Source organism: Patiria miniata, unplaced genomic scaffold, assembly GCF_015706575.1.
Source record: "Patiria miniata isolate m_02_andy unplaced genomic scaffold, ASM1570657v1 HiC_scaffold_9, whole genome shotgun sequence".
NCBI classification, from domain to species: Eukaryota; Metazoa; Echinodermata; class Asteroidea; order Valvatida; family Asterinidae; genus Patiria; species Patiria miniata.
The window spans coordinates 4,976,652-5,001,960 of NW_024037076.1; the positions used below are offsets into that span (position 1 = coordinate 4,976,652).

A 25,309-nucleotide genomic window follows, 5' to 3' on the forward strand; every position below is an offset into this window, starting at 1 on the left:
ATGTATTTTCCAAATTTCTTGTGGCGAGTGAGATGGTCATATTCTGATGTGTACTCCATTGGCAAAGACATGTGGTCAAAGTATGAAGGGCTTGCCAACTTTTGGTGTTGAAACTCCTCAAATCCATCCCGTAAAAGATAGCATCAAAAGCATTGAATAGTTTTTAGAATCCAGTGTGATCCCATCTGTTAGGTACAAGTATATACTCCATTTAGCTTTGGAAGTATATACAGGCGTGTTCGTCGCACTACAGCACTAAACACCAGCGATTGTGAGTGTGTGTGTGATTTCGCATAAGACATATGTACAGTGCATATGATAAATGGAACAAAAGGTGTGCACCCATTTGCGAAGGGTTTACAATAGGATCTTGTCTTGGTGCAATGCGTGCATTTTAGTCACAAATGTGGTGAATGTGCTAAACCTGATAAACCAGGGATTTATTTGCATTAACATATTGCCGTTTTAAGAAATAGGTTAAGTCAGAGAATCAACTCGAAACTGTATAGATTCGTGCAAAGAATGGACGAGGCGAAAGCGCGATTCCATTTCCTCGTCCTTAAATATGGGGACCGTACCGGTGTTATCATTTTGTGCGCGCGCATTTTTGGATCGCTGTTCTTGTGCATGGGCGCCGGTGATTGAACTCAGAATTATCAAGAAACTCACGCTTGTCAAGTTTACGATAAAAAGTACATAAAATCACGAGAGTCTCCATGAATGCGCGCAACTTTGAAGCATTTCAACTGCACAAGTTGTATAACAGCAATACAAGAATATTTAAAGAAGAAACAACTTGGGTCAAAACAATTGACTCAAAATGTGGAATATCCTTGGAAACAATTCTTGCTATCATGTACATGTATTTCATTGTTTTTCTTGCATGAATGAAGATCATTTTGATACTGTACATGAAACTGAGCAAAGTCTTACTTCTTTGAGCTTTAATGCTCTGTTGCGTTTTTTTTTATTTGCGCCTGTTCTTCTCTCGGCTCTTCCCTGGTATTCTTGACTCGTTGTGTGATGAACCCACTCTCTTTCTCTCTTTATTGATAGTTGCCAGAGATACGTTCAACTTCAACAAAACTTGAAGCTCATCATGCCAGTACCTCCAAAAATGCACATCCGTGTCCAGGCCTACTGCCATTTTGCAATAGGCTGGTTAAGTGCGCGCAAACATTACCGTTGTGATTTAGAATTCACGAGGCGTGGCGGGTTTCAGACCTACCCCACGTCATGCTTTAATATTACATTACCCGGAATTCCGGCAATGTATGCTAGATTTAATTACCGGACCCCGTTTTTGAAGTCCTAAGCACAATGGGGTCAGGGAACCAGACCTATATTGCAATCATGGTCGCCCTCGTGGTGTTTGTTTCGTCACCTCTGAGGGAACCATTATTTATGGCCCCAGAGTTCATGTTCACGTATATAATGGTCGCCCGACAGGTCGTCCGCATGAGATGCATGTTCGTGTCGTCATCAATATTTCTTAGAAATGTCAGATCTTGGTGAAGATGTTTGTTAGCTCAGCCCACAAGCTGTACATGTTTTCGTATTTAAAAACGAAGAGTAGACCCGATAGAAGGCGCCCGCTGAATGGTCAGAATCTCGCGGTCAAGAGGCAGTCTTGTTTTGCATAATTAATCGCCGAATCTGCTCGCATAATTATAAACCCTATATTCCACAGACTATAGTAACAGGCCAGCCCAAACCATTAACAGGAAAAACCAGCATCATTATTTTATACAAAAACAACAAACATGTATCAGTCCTCTCTGTTCTTTAATACCAGCAAACTAGTTTGAAAGTCCACACTGAATTTCAAAGATAAAACGATGCTGAATAACATCACAAACACTCTTATTATGTTACAAACTATTTACAAGTTACCCCTAAAATGGCAAACGCACTTTGCCTGATTAACGTAATGTAACTGAATGCAGTTAAAAGAATTTCGTATATTTTCTCACCCGCATTTGCAGACACAATAATGATATAAATAAAGGATATATACTTCCCAATCTGTGTATTAGTTGTGGATGGAACAAAACAAAGTTGTGAATAACTGAAATCGATAAACATATTCCAAGGACGGAGCAAACAAATGAAGAAAAAAACAAACAAGTTAATTGACTCTGTGCTCAATTATGTAACCAATTAAAGGTTTAAAATTCAGTTTGATTAGAAAACGTAGTTATCAGTATTTCTCTTATTAAAACTTTAATGAGCAGATTTAATTACAACTAGTTACAGTACATTTCTACTTCTGCCAACACGGGGCAAAGTACATGTACAAGTACATGAACTAAAAGGCAATGTATCACACAATAAATCTGGCCAATATAAACTGAATGGTGATTTCCTCCAAACAGCATGATATGCGACTATTTCATATCGCTTTTTCCACGCACACATGATGTTCAAACAAACAAACATACTATTTCTAAAACATAAGTAGCAAATGCACTTAAATCAATTACATGTACTTTTATACAATATCAATATAGCCAAGTTTCGCATGTATGGATTTTTCATCAAATGAAAAAAACAAACATCAAGTAGAGAAACATTTAAATGACATTTAAAATGTTGCAAAAACAAACAAAGTTCAGCCTCTTAAGATAAAAATGCCTGGGAAAAAATACTTTCTTTGCCATGTAACACCCTGCATTGTTTAACTTTACATTTCAAGTAACTTTCTAAAAAAGCAGCTAAAAAAAGTAGCAACATTAAATAAAGCAAAAGTTAAAACACAGAAAAACAATGACACTGTATAGAAATCAAACGTAGCCCTTCAAATGTAACAGGCAAGGTTAAGTCACATTAAAAAAAAACCTAAAAAGTGGCATACATGTACAAATACCAATACAAAAGCAAGTACATAGGACCCATACGTACAAGCAATTGTAATTTCGAAACCTTTTGTCAAGTTGGTCTGATTTTAGTGTTGGCATGATGAGCTGGCGTGAACTGTGTAGGCCTTTCCCTTTCCAACACACAAACTATTAAGTCACATTATTTGGACAGTTCATCGCACTGCTCAGAATCAGCCCTATTGTACAGAAGATGGTGATAAACTCCTGTTTTGAAAGTGGTGCTCAGTCATCCATGACTGCAGGGTTGCAAGTAATTATAAGGTATCAATAGAAAGCTGATAAACGCCAATTCAGATGCAACCACACTGGCAGCGCCCATGTACTGCTCAAGGCCATAATTGAAAATACTCATCCAGTATTTTTAAATAACATTATTTGTATACACCCTGTATTAAGCAGATACAATACAAATAGCTCAGTACACAAAATATAGTGAAAATAAAATTGTAAGTTTGCAAGTTGCAACCATTTGGCAAGAAATGCATGCAGCTGCACCTCGGTGTGAGCATGCTCCATGGTGTGAGACAGTCCTGATGAGTGATGACCAGCAGAGCATACTGCCCGAAACGAAGAGTTCCCACGGTTCTGTCCAGAACCACACAAACTTTAAAAAGAGTTCTCATAACATGGTGCAACTGCAAACTTTAATGCTCACTCCACCACACAAACAAGAAATACGATTTTGCCTCTGAGGACGTCCTCGCTAAGGATGAAACATCCGACCGCTTTAGTTTTCTCTAAGAAATATGATTCAGAGACTATAGGTTTACATAAGTAGCTTGAGTAACTCCGGCTCCAATGCTCATCAGGAATTCGACTTATAGAGCTGGTTTTCCCCCTGTATATGAGCCCAACCCAGCCATTAAACATACCCAATGATGTATAATGGAATCTGGGTTGGGATAATAGAGGGGAAAGGGCCATTTTGGTGATACAGAGAGTCCCGGTTTTTTTAGAACTCTTTATTAAATCCAGTATACAACATTATAAGTTTGAGTTACTCAAGCTAGGTTTTAAGTTGCCTGAATCTTTCAAGGGCTTGATTTTCACAACACTGTCTTGACATTTAACAGTGTCCTGCAATTTCCAACAGATGTTCATAAACCATACAAATTTACACACTGAAAAGATTCCGCTCATAACCAATGAGGGAAACCTTATTCAATCAGTATTGCTGGAAATACATTTATATAAAAATACAGTGCTGTGGGTTCATATACAATTCTTGTAGTTTTAAATAAGTACACAATAGGTTATTTTAAGTAGAAAACAAGGCCATGCAGCAAGATAGAAAAGTGGAAAAGCATAAGGCGACAAAGTACATCTTAATCTACAAAGCTTTCCAAAGGCAGTCTAAATTTCAAGCTAATTTCTTTAATACTGGAATGTTTAGTATGTACAGTACAAAAGTGAGGCAGAATGCAGTACATTCTTTTCACAAATATGAGTTTAAGGTACAAACTGTGAGAAGATACAAATTCTGATTGAAAAAAAAGGAATACAATGTAATTGTACTGAAAAGGAGGTAGTAAGATTTAGCCCACATTGCAGTGTACATGGTGTACATCAAGACAAGTTGATTATTATTTAAAAAAAAATTAAAATCTGGCTATGTTATGGCATGTGCCTCTCGCGAGTACAAAAAATCTCCTTATATGGTGATTGGCATGCGATGTGGCACAGACAGAATCTGCGGTGCCGGTGTAGTTTGAATTTAGGACTCTATGCAATACGGACTCATTGGTAGTACTGGGCATGCCTAAGTGAAGATTTTGAACGTCAATAGAAGGGTAACAGGGACCACTGAAACTGAAAATCGTTTGAAACCAGCCAGTGTTTCATCAACCGTTTAAAACCACCCACTTGACGGGCTCTTCACCAATAAGAATGGGTCAACTGTCCTAGGTATTGATGAATTTTATATCAAGTATCGTAATGCACATATGGTAAAACATAACATCACAGGCTGGTTATGTACGCACCACAGTAACAAGATTTTTGTCCAGTTAAAACAATGGTGAAAACTAATGCAACAGCACAAAATAGAATTTGCTTTTCTGCCTTACTATTACTTTCTTGTCAGTAAAAGTTCAGACCGATGGAATGTTTATGTTCACTTTCGTTGCGTTTTAATGAGCTTTAAGTACAAAATGCCCAAAATACAAGTGCCAAATCAAGAACCCCAACCACATGTCCACAATGTGAAGAATTCCTTTGGGGATTCGATAAGGAAATAAGGAATTCATGAGCACAAACCACATGCAAGTACAAAAGTCTCAAGGAATGTTATTGCTATACAAGTAACTATTGCTGCAATGTTAATTATTTTTAACAGTTTTTTTTTCAACAGGCACATTCTGATATATTAAGTTAAGTAGAAAAATGTATTTGTTTGGGGTAGAAAAGACGCATTAAAATATTTACAAAGATACGAAGTAAAAATTGAATTAATGAAAGCATGATTTAAAGGATTATTTTGGCTTGATTAAAATTAAAAGACTTGTACACACCTTTTTAAAGGCATATTCATTTTGGATCATTTGTTTTTCATGCATTTGTTGAAATTTCAGCGTGGTGTTACACTTTTCAGGAAAACAATGAAAAACATGCACAATCTTTTGATCACGAAACATGATTCTGTCTATTCTATATTTCAAAAATCAGTCAATTGACTGATTGTTGGAAGTCACCTACATATCTTGATTTCGTCTCAATTACAGCAAGCCAGGGTGTTTAGTTCCAGTACAATCTTTTATCCAAGTAAGATTTTTTTTTCATACATGTATATTAATTCAGTAGCTTACTTTTGGGATAGGTGCAAATGATCCTATATGCCTTCAAATCCAGTTTTCAAAACTGAAATGCTGAAAACGTGAAATGTTTCAATCTCTACATCAAAGTTCCTGATGAAGTTTAAATACATGTAGTACAACATTCACTCAATGAAAAAGAATGAATGATTCCAGACTACAATCCAATTCAACATTTCTTACATACATACCGAGAAGACTAAGACAGTTGGAAAACCTCCATTTCAATAACGGCACAATTTACACGTAATTAAAGCATTTCACAATTTGCAAATCATTTGGAAACAGTTTTAACTCTGAAATCAATTTCTACCCCCCCCCCCAAAAAAAATTGAATAATGCAAGTATGTATTGCTTGACACCTCTTTCATTCACAATAGTTTGACATCATGATATTGGTTTTAGAAATGCCTTTAAAGAAATTTTACATCAATCCAAACAAAAGTGGCGTTGCAAAATGGCATCAGCGACCAGAGTGCATTATATGCAATATGAGCACAAATCATTCGTCCGCACATATGCAAAAGACAGCCTCACTAAAATTGAAAATATACTTTACACACTACACTGCATCGATGCTTACCCCGATATGCCAAAGAATATATAATGCTGCTTAAAATCGTAATGCTGTTCTCAACAAGTTCTCATAAACCCTGCTTTTCAGACACCCGGCGTCGCGACAAGCTCCACGAGTTCTGAGCATTCTTTTGCCTTGTATTAACCAGAGTAAGTGAAGTCTGTTAAGAGCCAATATGGTTCCACCTCAAAAATAGCTCTACTTTTGTTGGCCGAATCAGTCTATAACAAATTACTAGAGCACTTTCTCTTCGTTACCGCAGGTAAAATACTTTGGAATGTGTCCTGGGAACAAACATGAATCGATGTGCATGTTGATCATAGAGTAAATTAGATGGAATGTAACTTCGCCGGTGATCTCTAAATGCTATGTTTCGGAACAAAAAATGCAGCTGCATAGATGCTGTTTCCTAAAAGGGGTTCATATAGGGCACATGCGCATCATTTTAGCCAAGTAAAGTGAAATATATTTAAGGTACATGTACATGTAGAATCATAATTTGCATTTTGCGTATTTTTTTTTCATTTGTTGTCCTTTGAAAATCTTTACTTGTTGAAGTTCCAGCTTGAGCAGTGGATACTACGTCCAATATTGGGTTTCATATCAGAACTCAGTTGCAAATGCACATAAAAAAGTGTGCTTTGAAACCACACCCAATATAAGTTTTTTTCCAAACGATACCGTTTGAAGCAGAATAATTTCATTGGATACTTGATACCAGTCCCATCTTCATTTTTTCAGCAAGGCTCTGTCATAAAAAAGGTAGTTACTTTTCCAGGGATATTGCAAAATGTATGATCCTACATGGCTTGAACTGATTGTGCCACAATATATTAGATTTATGGTTAAGCATGCTGCATGGTCATTAAAGGGAATATACATCATTTGCTTTTGCTGTAATTTTCAGAAATGGATGGAATTGGGGGGTTGGAAATATATAGCAAATATAGTTACACTGACTTTTTTGAGGTTTTGGGTTCGAAAATGCTATAAAAATCAAGAAAAACAATCATTTTCCTGTAGTCTGGTTCCCTGACTCCATATAAGAAGAAACAGAGCAGTTTACATACATTGGGGAATTGTAACGTCAGGCAACCAGTCTAGCTGGCTTGTACCCGTCCATAGGTGTGTAATCGATTGCAAACAAGTGTGATGGTCAACTGGGGCCAGTATTTGAAAAAAAGCCAGTTTTTTCCAACGCTGATCGGCCGATCAGCGTTGGAAATTGATACAAAAATACCACTTTTCTTGAAAATGACAGTATACCAGGTGCCATGATTTTACAGGATGCTTTACACTGTCATTCACTAACAGTCCAGCAAGGTATTTCAAAATGCTTTTGGTAGTTTTATTTTTGGATGTTTGCAAATGTTGTATTTTCCCTTTAATTAATATAATACTATACATCTGCGTTGTCGGGACATTGCCCCGCCTCACCTAGTACTGAATGGTGTACCTGTTGGAGTCGATGACTAGAAAGTTGATGCCGTCGTTGGCTTTGTTCTTGAAGGCCTCTGCGATGCAGCGTGTGGCTTGCTGATGCGTCAGACCCTGCAGTGACCTCCCGTTGACCTTTAGAATTATATGACCTACTTTGAGGTTGCTGTTGTGGTATGCAGATCCACCATACTGTCGGAAACGAAACAAAAAATTAAAATCTTCAGAGGTTCTATGTACATGCATATATGTATCTTTAAATGTGACTTTTTGTAGTGATTAAATTTGTTTAAAATAATGTGGGCAAAGTAACTTGTGAGGTTCACTGTTACAGTACAGGGCGAGTAAAAAAAAACGAAACGCAAATGGCAGCACCAAATTGTGAATGAAGTTTTGCCTGTAGCACTTTTTGTGAATGAAGTTTTGCCTGTAGCACTTTTTAAATCTAGAAAATGAAAGCCCAGTCATTAAGCTTTCTTTCAGTACAAGAATCATTCCAATCACTCATGTACTTTTCAAGTTACGGAATTTTGAACACAAATACCGTTTTAAAGTTCTGTCCACAGAACAATTCTCATAGGGGTGCATGTGAATTGTTTTCAATTTGCAAAAGAACCCGTACCGTTTTTGTGATCTGTGGAAGGAAATTAAAACTGTGTTTGTGTTCAAAAATTTGTAACTTGAAAAGTATGAGTGATTTGATTTGAATGATTCTTGTACTAAATGAAAGCTCATTTATTGGGCTTTCATATATACTAGATTTTAAAAATGCTATAGGCAAAACTTCATTCAAAAATTGGTCCTGCCATTTGGGTTTTGGGATTTTTTACTCAACCTGAAAAGTAAACGTGAAGGATGAGGTTACGTCAAGTAGCTTGGTTATGGCTTGCAATGACACATGCTTCTGAGGAAGTGGCTGACACCACTTCTCATAGACACATGTGTTTAATACTGGCAGCCACAGCCAAGTAATGCAGACATGGCCTTACCTGAACTTTGATGATCTTCGGGATAGGTTGTCTGGTTCCTGCCCCACCCTCTACAGCGATGCCTAGGTTAGGCTTCGTCTTCCGAACACTGATGAGCTCGATGCCTTCTGGGAATTCATCGTTCAGATTGACCAATGGGAATTTCTCCTCCATAACCTGAAACCATATAAGGTTTTTGGTTATTTTTTTCCATCTTTATATAAGGATAAAATAAATTGCTGCTTCCTTATGCATTTTACTTTTGTCTTCCTAATGGAGTACCAAAGTGTGACATCATTTAGAACCAGAAAGTGTAGTGCAAACGAATGGAGTACGGGCGCGTGTTGGTTCACGGGCTGAATCACGCGCTAATGTCTTTCACACACATTTTGTGCGCGTGACGTATTCACTTCGGTACTCCATAGCCTGTGGTGTTGGAGTCAAGGTACTTGTAAATGAAAACAAGTAAAGAATGTTGCATTCTGACCCCACTTTTTTCATCATATATTATCTGAATGAACGTCAGTCATTGCAAAAATGTTGACAAAACTTGAATCTGGGACTGAGAAACATTTCCAATTTTGTTGGAAAATATTTTGAAAATGCACTCTTTTCTCCGCAGACTTTGTACAAATCCACTGAAGTGGCATCTAGATTACTACATTCTTTTCAAAAACGAGTAGATTGTAAGTCTGGTCAAGTACAACTGGCTATTTTATACTACATTGTAAAAGTATAAATAAAATTGAAGAAATAAAAATCTTTCACATTTTAAGGGCCCATAACTTTGTTCTGTATTTTTTATTCATTAATAAAAAACACACCAGTTTCCAGTACAGTGGAACGCTGCTATAACGAACATCGTTGGATCCACAGAAAGTGTTCGTAATAACGATCGTTCGGCATAGCAATTTTGAACCGTCGGCACTCTCTTATGACAAATAGTGAACTGGCATTTCTCACATCCTGCAGCCACACGAGGAGTCATCACAAAACTTTAGCAGTGGTTTTCCCTTTTATTCCTTGGGGAAATAATAGCCATCTATCCCTCTTCAACATTCAAACACAATGTAACGATGGGTCATTCATTATGTTCGAGAATTAAAAGTGGCCAAAATAGTGTTTAATGCATGCACAACCAGTAGATTTTTTGTTAATCTGTGGACTTTTTTCAACAGCGATGTTCGGTACATTTTGTACATTAAAACTGGGAGCCAAGGCTGATGTTCAGGTATAGCCAAATGTTCGGTATAACAGTGTTCGGTATAGCGGCGTTCAACTGTACAGTACTTCAAACCAATAATTCCTAAAATGGACAAATTAATGCCAAACTACGGTGATACTGAAAAAAATTGGTCAGCTTGAAGAAAATGTACAACCAATGAGCAAACAGTCTGCTAAGTTACATTTGAAAATGGGTCAGTTAAAATCAGGGAGTGGGTAAGTGCTGGCCAAGTGGGCAAAAGGATAAAATCGAGGATTGGGTGATAAGTCTATTCCCATACCCAGTCCCCCCCCCCCAAAAAAATACAAGTAACTGAGGTTAAACAACAAAAAAGGATGTCTATCACAGTTCATTATAGCTTTGTAAATATGCCAATTGTTTTTTCAGAAGAGATTTTTTTCTCAGCAGATATGAATGACACTCACATGTTCAGGCATTCCATTAACGTTAGAATGACCATTAGTACGCGACGTCCGTTTGCTGCCCCCTAGTGTGTGCGATGTGCCAGGTTGATCCTGCAGCGGATGCGTCTGGGCCGGCCGCGCTGTGATCACCGACCCCTGGCGGGGTGGGGGCGGTGGCGGGGGACGTACACTGCCCCTCAGCTCACCCTTAGGAGGGGGAGGGGCTGGGATAGGTGGAGGGGGTGGGGGAGTACTGGATCTGGATGCTGTGGGTGGGAGGAATTGGGAGGGTGGGGGAGGGGGCGGGTTGGCAGGCTTGGTCAGAGTGGTTTTAGTCCTGGGTTGCTTCTTCAGTGCCAGAAGGGCTTCGCTGGCCCTTTTATTCTGCTCGACGTTTCTCTTCTGCTCTCTGGGTACATGCTGCAAAGAACACAAATTGCAACTAGAGGTCAATGTCTGTCCAATGAATAGAACATCAAAGGGCTTTTCCGCAATATGATTTGGTAAAAATGTTTATGCTTTTTTTTCATCCATGGGCTGTCATATAAATGTTTGATTTCATATACGAACAAAGTTCTGTTACTTATAAGCTGTTTCGGCAAGTCTTGTAGTTCTCTAGACTTGGACTTTAAAATATGCACCTTTACGATCATGTAACAATATCTGTAATGTCATCGTCAGGACTTCATCTCAATTTTTACCTATGACACGTCCTTGTCTACGTACATACCAAGTTTAAACCCAATGGAATTTGTACATGTATGTAGTTCTTTAGATATAGGACTTTATAATATGCACATGTAAGGTGACCTCACACGACCCATAATTACGTCATCATGACGTCTCCTTAATGTTTACCTATAACATGTCTACCATACCAAATTTAAACCAAACCACACCTTTAGTTTTCCAGATATAGGGCTCTAAATCATGCACCTTTAAAGATGAGTCACATGATCCATGTGACATCTGTACTAGTAAGCAGGAGGTTGTGGGTTTGAGTCCCAACCAGAGAAGCTTGAAATGTTTTTATTTTGCAACTAATGCAAGTCATCAAACAGCACTGAGTGTACAGGGTGGTTAAAAAACAAAGGACACCCACATTTGACAGCAATTTTCACCTATTTTTAAAATTATTTTAATTATCAATTAGTAGCTATTAAAGTACTGACCTTTAAGCAAATGTGACAAAAAATCGTTGCATTTGCACATTTTGTCGTTGAGCTATGCTAATTTGAACATTTCATGTGCGAAACCTGTTTGTCCACGGAGGTATCCATGTACTCGCAACACAAAATGCACCAATGCATGCTTGAACATTATCATTTCAAAAAAAACGCGCTTACAATGAAGCCCATCTTAACATTTGAAAGGGCATGACATTTGATTGTTATGTAATGTTATGCAACAATGAACTTAACCCACTGCTCACTGAGAAGATGATCTTAACACTGACATGAATAATTGGACAGCTTCAATAAAAGTTACCAGAGCAAAATATATTTTGGTGGGAAGGTTTTTTAATGTGTATGAACTACGAAAACGTCCAATTTACATAGAATAACCTGTAGACAAGACTGATTTTGGTGACTTGTATTCAAATTAGCATATTATCACTATTTTTGTGACTTTTACTAAGCTTTTTTCACCATGCATGGTTATAAGCCTATACTTTACTACTATGTGAAAAATATTTAAAATAAGTTATTACCGTAATTTTCGGAATATAAGCCGCGCGGCGTATAAGCCGCAGCACGCAAAAATCTGCAAATTAAGATTTGAAGTCGGCGTATAAGCCGCATCGGCGTATAAGCCGCACCAACCGCAGCGGTTCAATTTTGTAAGGCCTCCAAATTCTAGTCACAATGCTCTGAACCAGTTCCATTTGCACTACGAAAACTATAAAAGGGCCACAAATGTTATGTCAAATCATTTACAGTCGATTACTCTTACAAACAAATATGGAAATTGATGATGAGAAATAAAAAACGGGAATTGCTGCCGGCTGGCTCGTCAGTGAGCCTGTGCCGTCGAATGACATTATTTTTCCCCCAGCACTTGAGAGAGTATGCAACCCACCATGTGTTGTCTGACTGGAGCACTACAAATCCTGCTTTGTGGCAACAGATGCTGAGTTGTTTTGTCCTAAAGGATAAACAAGTCCATTTTTACAGCAAAACTTATCAAATTGTTGTGATTACTAACGAGTAGTAACGTCAAAACTTCAAGTTTGGATCGTAACTTTCTGCGAAAACAGTCAACACGATGCCGAGATTTTTATGGACGAATCCATTAATTTCGTAGGGGTGGTTTCACCCCTGTTTTGAGTTTTACATCGTTTCTTGAATACATTTCAAGAAAAAAAAATATATTGTGACGATGAACAACTGATTATCAAATAAAGATATGTTTCAAACTCCATAAAAAGTATTAGTTGTCTTTTTCCTTTTTTTAAACTGGGGAAATATTGGTAATTATTGTTCCCAAGAAAGTGCACCCCTTTATTACCACAAATGGTGTGGTCCATGGGGAATCCATGCAGCATGCATGCAGCATAGGCAGCATCACGTACGGCCGGTTGTCGATGTCCAAGGGACAGCTTTCACTAGCCGTACTTTTTACCGCTCGGTATCTTTTTGTGGGACGTGCTTTGATTCCGTGCTTTCGGTTTGTTAATGACTTTCTTAATTGATAATTATTTTAGCAACACATCTCTTCTTGTACCAGTACATTAAATACACATGTAAATGTCATTTTTATTCTTCAAGTCTCGGCGTATAAGCCGCCCTGTGTATAAGCCGCAGTAAACATTTTCATGGGCAAATTCAACGTATAAGCCGCGGCTTATATTCCGAAAATTACGGTAAGTAGGTGAAAATTGCTGTCAAAAGTGGGTATCCTTTTTTTTAAAACCACCCTGTACAGTGCTTATGAAAATATGAAGGTGAAGGGTGAACACCATTAGATAAGAAAGTTGCTTACGTGTGTAGGATCACTGATTCTTCTTGGGATGCTGTACTCGCTGCTGCTACCACTCAGCTTCCTTGGAGACTCTCCCAACTGCAAATCATATGTAATACAACCAAAAAATAACACGAAATACACAATCCTGTATTACAGTTGCTATACTTGCACAACAGTTGCTTTGACAACGTGTTTATACATGTTTCTTTAATACAGAATAATATTTGTGACAGATTTTCATGCTGTAATTTTTTTTTAACAAATATTTAAATTTGTTACCAGCTGTCCTTTTAGTCTCTCTAAAATTGCCTTATTACAACAGCTTCAAAAAGTCGAAATGTGACGTCTTTTGTCAATGCCAGGAACCCTTTCTTGATGATTTGTAGACGTGTTTATCAGTTCAAGAAATGCATAACCCACACCTTTAACAGGTTAATTATCTGCTTTCACCTCTGTGAAGTCTCAAACTTTAGAGACGAGCATATCTTTTGTCAAAAAGTGTTTTAAAACCTATTTTCAACCAACTGCCCAGAGAAGTTTGCAAACATGGTCAAACATTTCCAAGCCTCCGGGAAACCTTCCTGGTGGGAAGTCAATATATTCAGAGCAGTAATTATTTAAAACCTTTTAAAGACCTGCAGGTCAGTTTCAGGTGACGGGATATGAAGCATTATAGTATACTGTGTCACACAGATAGTCACTGAACAAAAAACAGCACTTGTGGAGAGTAGTGAAGTATGACTGAATCTACCTGCTGGCAACGCCCTGAGCTTAACCACACAAACGAATTGTGCATGCCATGAAGTGTTATCCATACTCCACAGAAGATTACCTCAGAAGTGCAAGTGCTAATTCTACGGGCAAAAGTAGTTTTGCAAAACTTGGAACAGTTGTGAAGTGCAGGACTACAAGGGTTTAATAATGAATAAAAACTCACGGCAGCTATAGACGAGCCTTCCGTTGACAGACTATCCAGACTCAGCCTCCTAGAGAGCGATCTGCGGGGCCTACCCTGCCTGACGACTGGGGGCTCCGGACTGCTTGCTGACCGGGGGCTACCCAGGGAGGACATGGGACTCTCCATGTCACTCAGGCTAGCGGGACTGTGGATGGTGACGGGCGGGATGGGAGATATCGTCACACTGCAAGGGAAGGCATGAGAAGATATTAGCCATACATTTTGGAAGTGTGTATTTAGCCGGTTAGTTTAGCTGGCTTTCTTTCAGTAAACGATATTTTGCCTGCAAGATTGTTCAGCGCGTTATAAAAGGTATTAAATTACCTCCACCGTTGTGCAGCACCCGATGGCCTAGTGGATAAGGGCATATACATGTACATGTAGTTCGTGAGTGAGAAATCCCTGGTTCAAATCCCAGCCCTGCTGGCGACATTTTCAATTTTTTTTTCCCCATCCCAAAAAATTTAGAATATTGTTCTTTTCTCTTTTTAAATTGACTCCAACATTTAATTACAGAGTATTACATTTTCTTTTGTGATTTGTGGCTCTGGAGGATGTTTTAAAAGGGAAATAAAGTTTGAAATTGTAAAATGGTCTGATTCCCACCTCGTGAATACAAAGTCACAACAAGAAGTTGGCACAGAACCAGACTAAATTTGTTCAAGGTAAACATTTCTAAGTCCCCAAAAAAGTCACCGCACATGTTCAGTGCTTAGTCAGCAAAATATCGTTTACTTTAAATTTGGCCGGTGCCGGCTAAATAAACACTGACATGCGTTTAGATGTACTCACTGTGAGATTTTCAAGTTTGACCATGAAAAATATATTTCTTTTGATAAAAAATTTCAACAATACAAAATCTATCCACTTTTGAATGAGACATCAAGGCCAAATATCAGCACACATTTTCTGATGGAATAATCATCTTTCAATTTGAGTTAACTGTGGTCCAACAATGATTCACATCTCTGAGGGTACATGTCCATGTAGACTGGTTCCCACCCCATTCCAAATGCATAATGTACGTACGGGTGGATCTGTTTGTGTGCATATAATCTACCCAAAATAAAGCCTTCTTTTTTTTTTCTTGAGGGGGTTGCAGATGCCAAATATAGAAAAAAAATGTAAGCTTGCGGTTTGCCTAATAAAGAAATGTGAACCGGCATTTATTAGACACACATAAATGATGTCCAGTCTTGGGTCAAGACTAAACTACAAGTACATGTACGATGAATAAAATCGGGCTCTGAACCCTTTACGAATGAAGTACCTTTTCTTGTAGCTACATGTATATGCCATTAATGAAGCAGGTTGATGCAGGGTGGTTGGTATAGCAGGATGGGGGACCATGCAGACAGACAAGCCAGGGAAGGATATGAACAGGCAAAGGAAAATAAAAAATATGGGTTAGCATTACCACAACCAAAGCAGAGTCATCTAAACTTTGTACAAAGTTTGTACAATGCATAGAGGGAATTATTTTCAAACCATCTTATTTTGGGGCACAATTATATTCAAGTACAGTATGCCTTGACGGTGGTGTACAAATGTCTTGGGTACCGGGGTATGGTCAGCAGTAATACGCATGTCTATGAGAAGTCACTTCAGCCGCTTCTAAATCGTGTGCTATAGCACGCTGTGGCCAAGTATTAAATTCAGACGTGGCTTTAGAGTTTTACAATTCAAAATTAATAAGATGAATGTACATGTACAAAAATTAATAAAATGCATGTACACGTCGAAATTGCACTCAAGGCATTTAAAATATTCTAAAAAAGGAAATTTTTCTTCCCCAAATGGCCTTATAAAGCCGAAGTAACTGTAACATCTTTAATCGCAGGGGCCTTGAAATTTATCTCTGGCGATATCCTAGAAGTAATGGCAATGAAAAGCTACAAGTACATTTTTGCAATGATTCTAAATACACTAAATTACAAGGGGGTATATGCAGGATTAGAAAGCAGGAATCTACCATACATGGGGTGGGATGGGATGTGAAAAAAAGGCAAAAACTTCCACAATGCGAAGAAAACTTGAAATACCAATGCACATAAAAGGTATGCTTGGGTCCAGTGCAAGTTCCCAAGACTTGATATGATTCCAGAGATGCCAACATTCAAAATTGAAAAAGAGTAATTTTCCATCAGCAGATCAGACACCTGCTGAAAACAAGAAATTCGATTCCCTACATAACATTAAACCTGCTGAAAAATCATCCGCTAGTTTGATGAGACAGCCTTTGAAGTGTCAACATGTTTTTGCATATTACTATGTTTTTCTATGTTGTATGATCCACCGTGAGCGATGTTGATGTCACAGCGACATATGTTGCAGAGGGAATATTTTTCCCCACGAACAGATTTTACAACAAAGACCCAGTTTTTGCTGTACTCATTTTTAAACTTCTGGTGAAATGAAGCCATCGCCAAATTAAAAACTATAGGTTTCATTGCCACAGAGAAATGCGTCCGTTGTAATTTCCATGAATTGTACCATAGAGCACGCGGTTCAATCTACCGCATAACGTGCCCATAACTTTGGGACAATTTAAATTTCCATATTGGTTGCCAACCTTCATGTACTTCCACATATTGCCTACGAATAAACTTGGAAAACCGGACTATTATTTTTTACGCCCAATTGGGCTCATTTACTTTGGGTGATGTCCTTTTTGTGTACACACTACATGTCGGCGCTCTTTTATGCGCTATAAAAATCACACCCAATAGTCTGATACCAAATTCTCATTTTATTTATACGCGCTATGCGAAAACAGGAGTCAAGACACTACGCGCACACAGTATTTTATTCAAGTAAAATCTTGGAAAATCATAGAAAATCATATGAGGATCGTACAACCTTAATCGGGGTGACTAAATCGTTGAAATTACGCCTTAAATCGTAAATGTTGGCATCTCTGTGATTCATCTTGTTGAGAGCGCCCTCCACCGACATGACCACTCTACCACACCTGCCAGGGATTAATTCTGGCCACATTAGTGCAACAAATTCCCAATCCAGGCTTGGACTAAGACTGGTGACATTCATGACAAAACTCACCGGTCGCCATTTCTCCGACTGGCTCTGCTCCCATTCAGCTGCACATCGACGCCGCTGTCCTCGCTCGGACTCTTCACAGACCCGCCATATATCCCCTCCGAGCCATTTTTACCTGCCTGGCTTTTGGGAGGATCCTCGTGGTGATGCACGTCCACAGTGATGGTTTTCTGACTGGACTGCAGTATCGATTTTGAAGGGGTGATTCTTGACGACTTTTGATGACTTGACGAGGGTCGGATCAAAGTGGGTGGGGTGGATTCTATTGCAAAGTCCTGCGTACAAACAACAGTGTAAATGTATGCACATTTATTCGATGCTATTATTCTTTTAACATCCTTAAATGGTCAAGATACTTATGATGGATCACAGGTACATCACAAGTGCGATCACAAGTAATCACAAGTCAACAAGACTAAGAACAAGCAACAGGCGAAGAACGATAAACATGATAACAAAGGGATGTCACAGTTCATTGGAATAGCTTTTACATGTCAGTGGAGGATTGAATAACTTGTGATTGCTTTGTGATGGTCATGCAATGACTAAATTGTGAATCAGGTCAGGGAGTCAGGTTCATGTAGCGGTACTTTCCTTGCCTTTGACCGCTGTGACCCGGGTTCGAATCCCGCCTGGGCCAATATGTGGATTGGGTTTTCAGTCCCTGCCTGATTCCGTGGGTTTCTCCAGAATATTCTTCTGGGGTTTTCCACCCAGCTCCAAAACTGTAATTTCTTCTCATTGTGTTTTCTCTTCAGGTTTCTTCAGGCTTGCGAGCTACAGTGCCTAGGGCGCTTTTGAGGAATCCTTGGTTTCATTTCATCACAAGTGCATACCGGTCCTCAACACTGCTTAATATAATTCTAGTTGTGGAATAAAAATATGATTAACACCACACAACTGTTATATTTTGAGCAGCACAATCCTCAAAAACAAGCCTTGCAAATGAAAGGAATGCCAAGTTTGTTCCAGAAGTCTTGAATTTCTACAATTTTCAATTTGGTTTGCATGAGAACTTTAAAAGAAATGGCAAAAAACAACACATTTTGCAAACCCTGATGTAAGAAACTAATCGTGCTGTATCTGCAGGGAAGGGTCAGCCCAGTGTTATTTCTCCACAGTGGTTCTCCTACTTTTTCCATAGCAGTTTTCCTGTTTGTTTTTTTCATAGCTTGTTTTCTAATTTCAATATCATCCTCCTTTTCCGTTACATTTCCCAATTTTTTTCCCAGGGGAATTTCCCCTATTTTCCTACGCTGCTTACTGGTAGTGAGAAGTCTGGAAGCCCACTGGCGTCTTCATTGATCTGTCTGAGGTCAAAGCCATGAGGCCAATCATCAGGGTCAGAGGTCGTCTGTAGAGGTCAACAACAACATGCCAGCAATGTTTGAATTCAACTTTTTGACTCGCAGGGAATTGTATTGAGGGCTGAAATCTGACTAGACTACTAACATCACATGAATGCATACATGTATTAAGGTCGGTTCATAATGCAAAAACAAAAGCGAAGCAAATTTCATGAAGACTTCATGTGAAGTATGAACCGACCTAAAGATTAGGCTTGGACAATTCGAGAATCACGTACAAATCAGACTATTTTGTTAAGAGCTCAACGAGAAAACCTGAAACTTTTTTCAAATCATCATCTAGTAACATATGAGTCATAGAATAGAGACTAGGACTTTTGGATCATTTCTCTGAATCAATTTAAAGGGCCCATGCAATGTAATTGTTTTAATGCAATCCTTGAAAATGTACCTTTGTGCCCCAATTAACCTTATTTTCAATTTTCGTTTTGCCATTTTCAAGAATATTTTGGTGCTTTTTTTTTTAGCTAATGGAAATGTCCATATTCCTGAGCAAAAGTGTGATGTCATTTCAGGCAGAAACCTCAATGTTACAGCTATTTCAGTACCAAAAATTGCCAGAATTTTGGATATTTCGCTGTCGTAAATATTCTTTTCTTTGGTGATTTGTTGTTGTATCAGTACATGGCAGTGATAAGCCAATGATCAAACTTGTACATGTACACGTAGGTATATGTACAAACTACAATACACTTCATGCTCGATTTCCAGACACTGCCTCCTGTTTTATTTTAGATCCAAACAAAATTTGACGATGAGAAAAACTTTCAGTGTTTTCACAAAATTAAACAGGCTGAATCACGGTTACAGTAATGGATTCGTCAACTAACAAATCCACTTTTTACTTGAGAAAGTCCAGGAAAAAGTCCAAAAGACAAGTGCACCATTCATGACACCATTTAATCATGTCCATGATTCTACTAAACTCCAATATTTACATACATGGGAAAAATCCACATTATCAGGTTTTTTCCTCCAACAACTGCCAGTGAAATGTATTGCTTATGCTCTCTGCACACCTACAAACTGCACACAAACTTACCTTGACAAAGGGCGGCAACTGGGCAGGCACGTGTGGTGGTGTGATCGGCCGAGAGTCGATGGAGCTGGATGAGTAATGACTACTGCTTGAGAACGTGTCCCCAAATAAACTCTCCCTCTCATTCATAAAGTGACCTCGTTGTCTGGCCTAATATGGTTAGAGAAAATATATAAGTAATTATCGTTAAAAGAAAATATGATTAAAAAATTACATTAAAATTAGTAATAGGATCCATGTGGCCTGGGCCCAATTTCATAGCACTGCTTAACAGTAAGCAGAAAAGTTGTGCTTACTATAGCAGAAAGTCATGCTGCTGCTTAAGCACTATTTCATGCCGTGAACGTGCTAACGGTTGCGCGCGCATGGAGATTTCTATTGTCACGTCACTGATTTAAGCAAAGTTTTCTTCTGGGGTTAAGCATGCTTTTGCTGTGCTTACTGCTTAACAGTCCCTATGAAATAGATGGAGGCTAGTTAAGCACAAAGTCCGCTGTTAAGCAGCACTATGAATTGGGCCCTGATCAGGAGAGCCCATTACAAGAACAGCAAAAGCTTGAAAGTCTCTGCAATCAAGACTAATATCATTCAAGAAAGTGTATTTTAAAAAGCAAAACTTTGAACTGTAGGCCTATACCGGTATTAACTTCTCAAAGAAGAACATGCGTGGAACATGTAGATCATTTTGATAAAGTTCAAAATATACTGTCTGGCCAAACATGCACAGTGGAAAGCCTACATACATTGTAAAACGTTTGACATACAGTATATATGTACATTTAATGTGAACAAAAGTAAAACACAATCTTCATTGGCATTAAAATTTATAAATACATTTTAACAAATTTTACTGTTTGTTGAGTATGAAAGAAAAACCTTTGTAATACAAATAGAGTTGTTTAACATTACAGCAATCACTAAAAAAACATAAATGTATCTGTAAAGTATCAAGTTAAAGAAAAAAAGAGAAAAAAATGCATGATTTTTTAAATGTCCTTTTATTTGCAGTCCACATTTCAGATCCAGAAATAGGCCCTCACAATACACGAACATGCAAATGAAATAATACAGTTATTTTGAACATATCGTCAGAGTTTTCACGAAGAAAGAATTGTGGCCAAGGGGCGTTGAAACATAATTTTGAGAAAATCGACTTTAAAGTTGAATCCTTTTAAACTGAAGATTTCGCCTACTTTTAGAGGACATGTTGATTATTTTTTTATACCGATAGTAAGCTGAAATCTCTCACTTACACATTGTATCAATTGCGAGTCAATTAGACCAATTAATTGCGGAGCAATGAACGTTCATAGTCATTTGTCTCTTCATGAAAACTCAAAATTCCACAGGCGATTGGTTTTGCCGGGAAAATTGGCAATGATCCAATTGTCTCTTCGTGAAAACTCAACTCTCCGCTATCCAAACACGCACAAATTGTCTCTTCGTGAAAACTCAAAATCCCACACGCACTTCGTTTGCCCGCACGCGTCGTTTTGCTTGCGCGCGCTCGAAAATTGTCTCTTTGTGAAAACTCAAAATCGCACACGTGCGTTATTTTGTCCCCATAGAACAACGTGCATTTTTGCTACAATTGTCTCTTCGTGAAAACTGAAAATACGACTTGGGTGAAATTTTCCCTTTATTGATTCTCATGATCTCAATAATTTCATCTGATTTTGACAAAATAAATTCGCCAAGATGTCCGTTGCAATACACTTAATCGATTTTGGCCCAAAAAAAAGAATTTCGAAGATATATTGATTTTTGCCAAAATTGTCTCTTCCCGAAAACTCCGACGATATGTGCCCACAAGCATTAACAAATGTACAGTACTTCATGTACATGTACCGTACTTAGATCTTACAAGTGGAAGGGTCATCAGGTCAAGAAAGGTAACCACTGTTCACGCTGATAAAGTCTGGAAATATGACACATGTTTTTGCCAAGGCAATTTGACATTGGGTTCAGGTTGTGTAAATAAATCCTGCATGTACATGTACACGACCGGTATTTGCAGTTTGTCATGTTTGTGGTTTTCCTAAGAATGTGTATGCACAGGTAGTGTGTACATGTCTGACGTATTTCTGTCAAAAGTTGGCAAAGTTAAAAGTCTGAGCAAATTAACTGTCACAAAATACCTGTAATTACCCTTTTTTGGTGAGAGATGGGTGTCTTTTCTTTAAAGCTACAGGTAGCAAAACTTTGGTTGTAATTTTACAAAAAAATTATACATTTTAGACAAGCTATACTATACTTATTCACACTTGTCCATATTTAATTTGTGTTCTATTTAGAGAGTTTTTATATGATTTGTACATGTATATTTATCATATCAGTGTCCCCTTTTAAGATTGGATTAGTAGGCTTCCGAGTCACATTGTTTAAGTACACTTTATTAATCCTGGCCATCTTAATTTGGGTTTGTCTTGTTCCTGTTTTTATCTTTTTATACCTGTCCACTAGTTTTGTTCTGTAAAGGTTCATTGTCATATTCTCTGTATTGTTTTTTGTTGTATGAAATCTTGGCTGAATAAATAATAATAATAATAATAATCATCTACTTTTTGGATATGAAGGAACATACGGTACATATACCTAGGTACCGGTATTTGTAGCAACAATAATTGTTCTAGTCATAACATTCCCAAACATGTGGTACATATGTTGAAGGTCACATAAACATATTTCTCAACTTCTAACAATGGACATTTCACCCAAACATCATAACAAATGCAAAATAATTCAGAAAAATCACATGCACTATACAAATGTAATTTTTATATTCCATTGAATTTAACTCAATTTCATGTTCACTGCATTTTCCCATCAGACAGGCTAGTTTGAATAAGCATGACTGCATGGTCACCTCTGATAGGCCATCAGCCTCGGTCCAAAATTTTGGCCACCGGGGTATCAAATGAGGGGAATAATCGTCATAGCGATTTTTGGCAAGGTATAGGGGCCTACACCTCCAGAGTTGGAAAATATGTGATAGCATTGCAGCGGTGGCAGCTTTTTGGGTGTTATCACCCTTTTTTTCAAACTGTCCATCAAAATGCTTGTTACCACTCTAGGGGCGGTATACCTTGCGCATGCGCACTATAATCATTTATGCACTGATTTGATATTGGCCAAACCCCAGGCTGATGGCCTATGAAACTGTCACATGCAATATCACATGATACACCTACATGGTACATGGGGGGTGGAGGTGGGGCAGTGGGGTGCATATGGCTGGTAGGACGAGGGACCCGGGTTGCTGCAAGGTGGGTTGGGGTGGTTGGGGGCATACAAATCACTTGGCTGTGGAAAGTGGATTCACAGCTGTTTCAATAGGTGCATGTGTTAGTTCAATCCATAATACATAAATAGCCTAATGGCCAAGTATTTATGGCCAAAATTAGGGGCTTCATCATCGCAACCCAATTACGCAAAACCACCTGCACTGACATCACTACACTGACTAGGGAGTAGGGACTTATAAAATAAATAAAAAGAACAGTACAAAAGCATTGAAAGGTCACAGTGGCAAACAAATACTGGCGCAAGGTAATCGGATTGGCAACAGCTGGTCAAGAACAATAGCCCTCAGGCACTGACGGCTATTCTCATACAGTCTCATGTATGATTATTAAATATTCTGAATATCATCTGTAAGGTCGGTCTAGTACAACCATGTGTTCATATTTCATCAATTGTGTACCAAGTGAAAACTGAAATATGTTTTGCTAGTAGCTGAATGCTTAACCTCCTGAATAGTTTCAAAAATAATTTGTGGGTTATGCTACATAATAATAATAATAATAATAATAACGGAGTCTTATATAGCGCACGTATCTACCAACAATTAGGTACTCAAGGCGCTGGAAATATGTCAATTATTAAAGAAAGGTAAATAAAGTTTATGAGAAATATGAGACCCATTATGTAGCACCTTATAATGGTTTACAAGGTGCTGCGGCGCACATTGCAGCCACTGCCAGAAACACCGGGGCAAACCCCTTCTCTTAGCGAATAGTGTTACTGGGTTCTTTAACGTGCATTACACAAGACACGGGACCTACGGCTTTACGTCCCATCCGAAGGACGAAGCAATAATGGTAAAGTGCCTTGCTCAAGAGCACAAGCACCATGTTCCCACGGTCAGAATTCGAACCCATGCACCATGGCACACGAGTCGAACACCGTAACCATTGGACCACAGCGCCCCGTACATGTGTACGTCCATGTACGGTACCGGTACTTCAATTTAATAATATGATCATGTTTCATTGTAGCTCATAACTTAAGATAACGCTAGAAAATAGAAGTCAATTTGAAAGTTTGTTTTGTCAAAAGATATAATGCTGATCGTGTTTACCGGCCCGGCTTCCATTAATAAGAAAACAAATTCCACTAGTTGGCGACATTAAGAACATGCAGGTAGGTCATGGGCAGGGTTTTAATTCTTGAGGGAAATTTGGGGGTAAAATGACCGGGACGACAAAACACAACGTAAATATGGCGCTCCCACGGCACCACACAACCATAAAACAGCGTACAAAATTAGTAATTTCTACCTAAAGAAACTGTTCAAATTTTTTTTAAAAATATGTCATTTGAATTGAGAGAAAGCTGCTTTAGGCTGAAAAGGTAATTGTTTAATGGTTAAAAACACCCTCGACTCTAATTTGATCGACACTAAAGAGGGGCCCTACACTACACGATCGCCGATACAGTCGCATTTAGGCAGCCTCCGTGGCCCATCTGCAGTTATTATGTGACCTTGGTGCCCTACCTACTGGCCTTTGTGCCCTCTATAATTTTACTTCATTCAAGGCCAATGTGGCATTGCCCTAAAACTGACCAAATTCAAGGCCTGTGAGTGGATCATTTAGTGTTTCACACTTCACTTTGAGCCAAGATTGAGCATATTACTCAAAACAAGGGATTTGTACAACTAAAAACTCACCTTCATAGACTCGACCTCTCTCTTGAGCACCAATGAATCAAACTGGTCGATATCCCGGGGAAACACAAAGCTACGGATCTCAGAAAACAATGAAAACTGCAAAAAAAAAAAAAAAAAACAATAAATAGATAAAAAAGACAAAACAATGAGAAATAATATCCAAAACATAGATGTGTTCATCTCCAGATTCTATACACAGGTTTTCAGTGTTGAAGTATTGTCTGAATTGTATCCAGTATTAGTGATCTGGGTAATCATTTTAAAAATACTTCACAGGATTGGCAAAGGTGTACGTCCATTTGATCCGTTCTCCAGATGTGGAAAAGAAAGATGCTGAAGGGCAATTCCAAATTTATTTTGAAAAACCTGCCAGTGTTTGTATGCAGGGGGCAAAAACTGTCCTAAACATTTTCAGCTGGCTGCAGATTTTTTTTGGGGGGGGGGGGGGGGGTGGGGTGGGGTGGTGGCAGGGGGTGGGGTGGTGGCAGGGGGTGGGGTGGTGGTGGTGGTTGGGTGGGGGTGAGGTGTCATTCGACCCTTGCACACTTTTTCTTACAGACACATGTACAATGTACAGTGAACAGCCCCTTTTACAATGTAGGCCCCTTCCTAGCAGTTTCTACAATGAGATTCATTATACATGTATAACTGACGTACAGATCCTTCCCATTTG

The 25,309-nt window shown here is 38.5% G+C and overlaps 1 protein-coding gene across 1 annotated transcript in view; it reads right to left on the reverse strand.

Moving 5' to 3' along the window:
* Positions 1-7,599: 7,599 nt before the first annotated feature.
* The window catches only part of LOC119720073 (whirlin-like), a 30,063-nt gene continuing 12,353 nt past the window's right edge, over positions 7,600-25,309 (reverse strand). The window contains 10 exon segments of the mRNA XM_038189596.1: positions 7,600-7,895; positions 8,693-8,848; positions 10,322-10,720; positions 13,283-13,360; positions 14,202-14,406; positions 15,493-15,504; positions 17,283-17,554; positions 18,544-18,633; positions 19,689-19,835; positions 24,637-24,732. Coding sequence (XP_038045524.1) covers positions 7,704-7,895; positions 8,693-8,848; positions 10,322-10,720; positions 13,283-13,360; positions 14,202-14,406; positions 15,493-15,504; positions 17,283-17,554; positions 18,544-18,633; positions 19,689-19,835; positions 24,637-24,732 — 1,647 coding nt within the window. The 3' untranslated portion in view covers positions 7,600-7,703.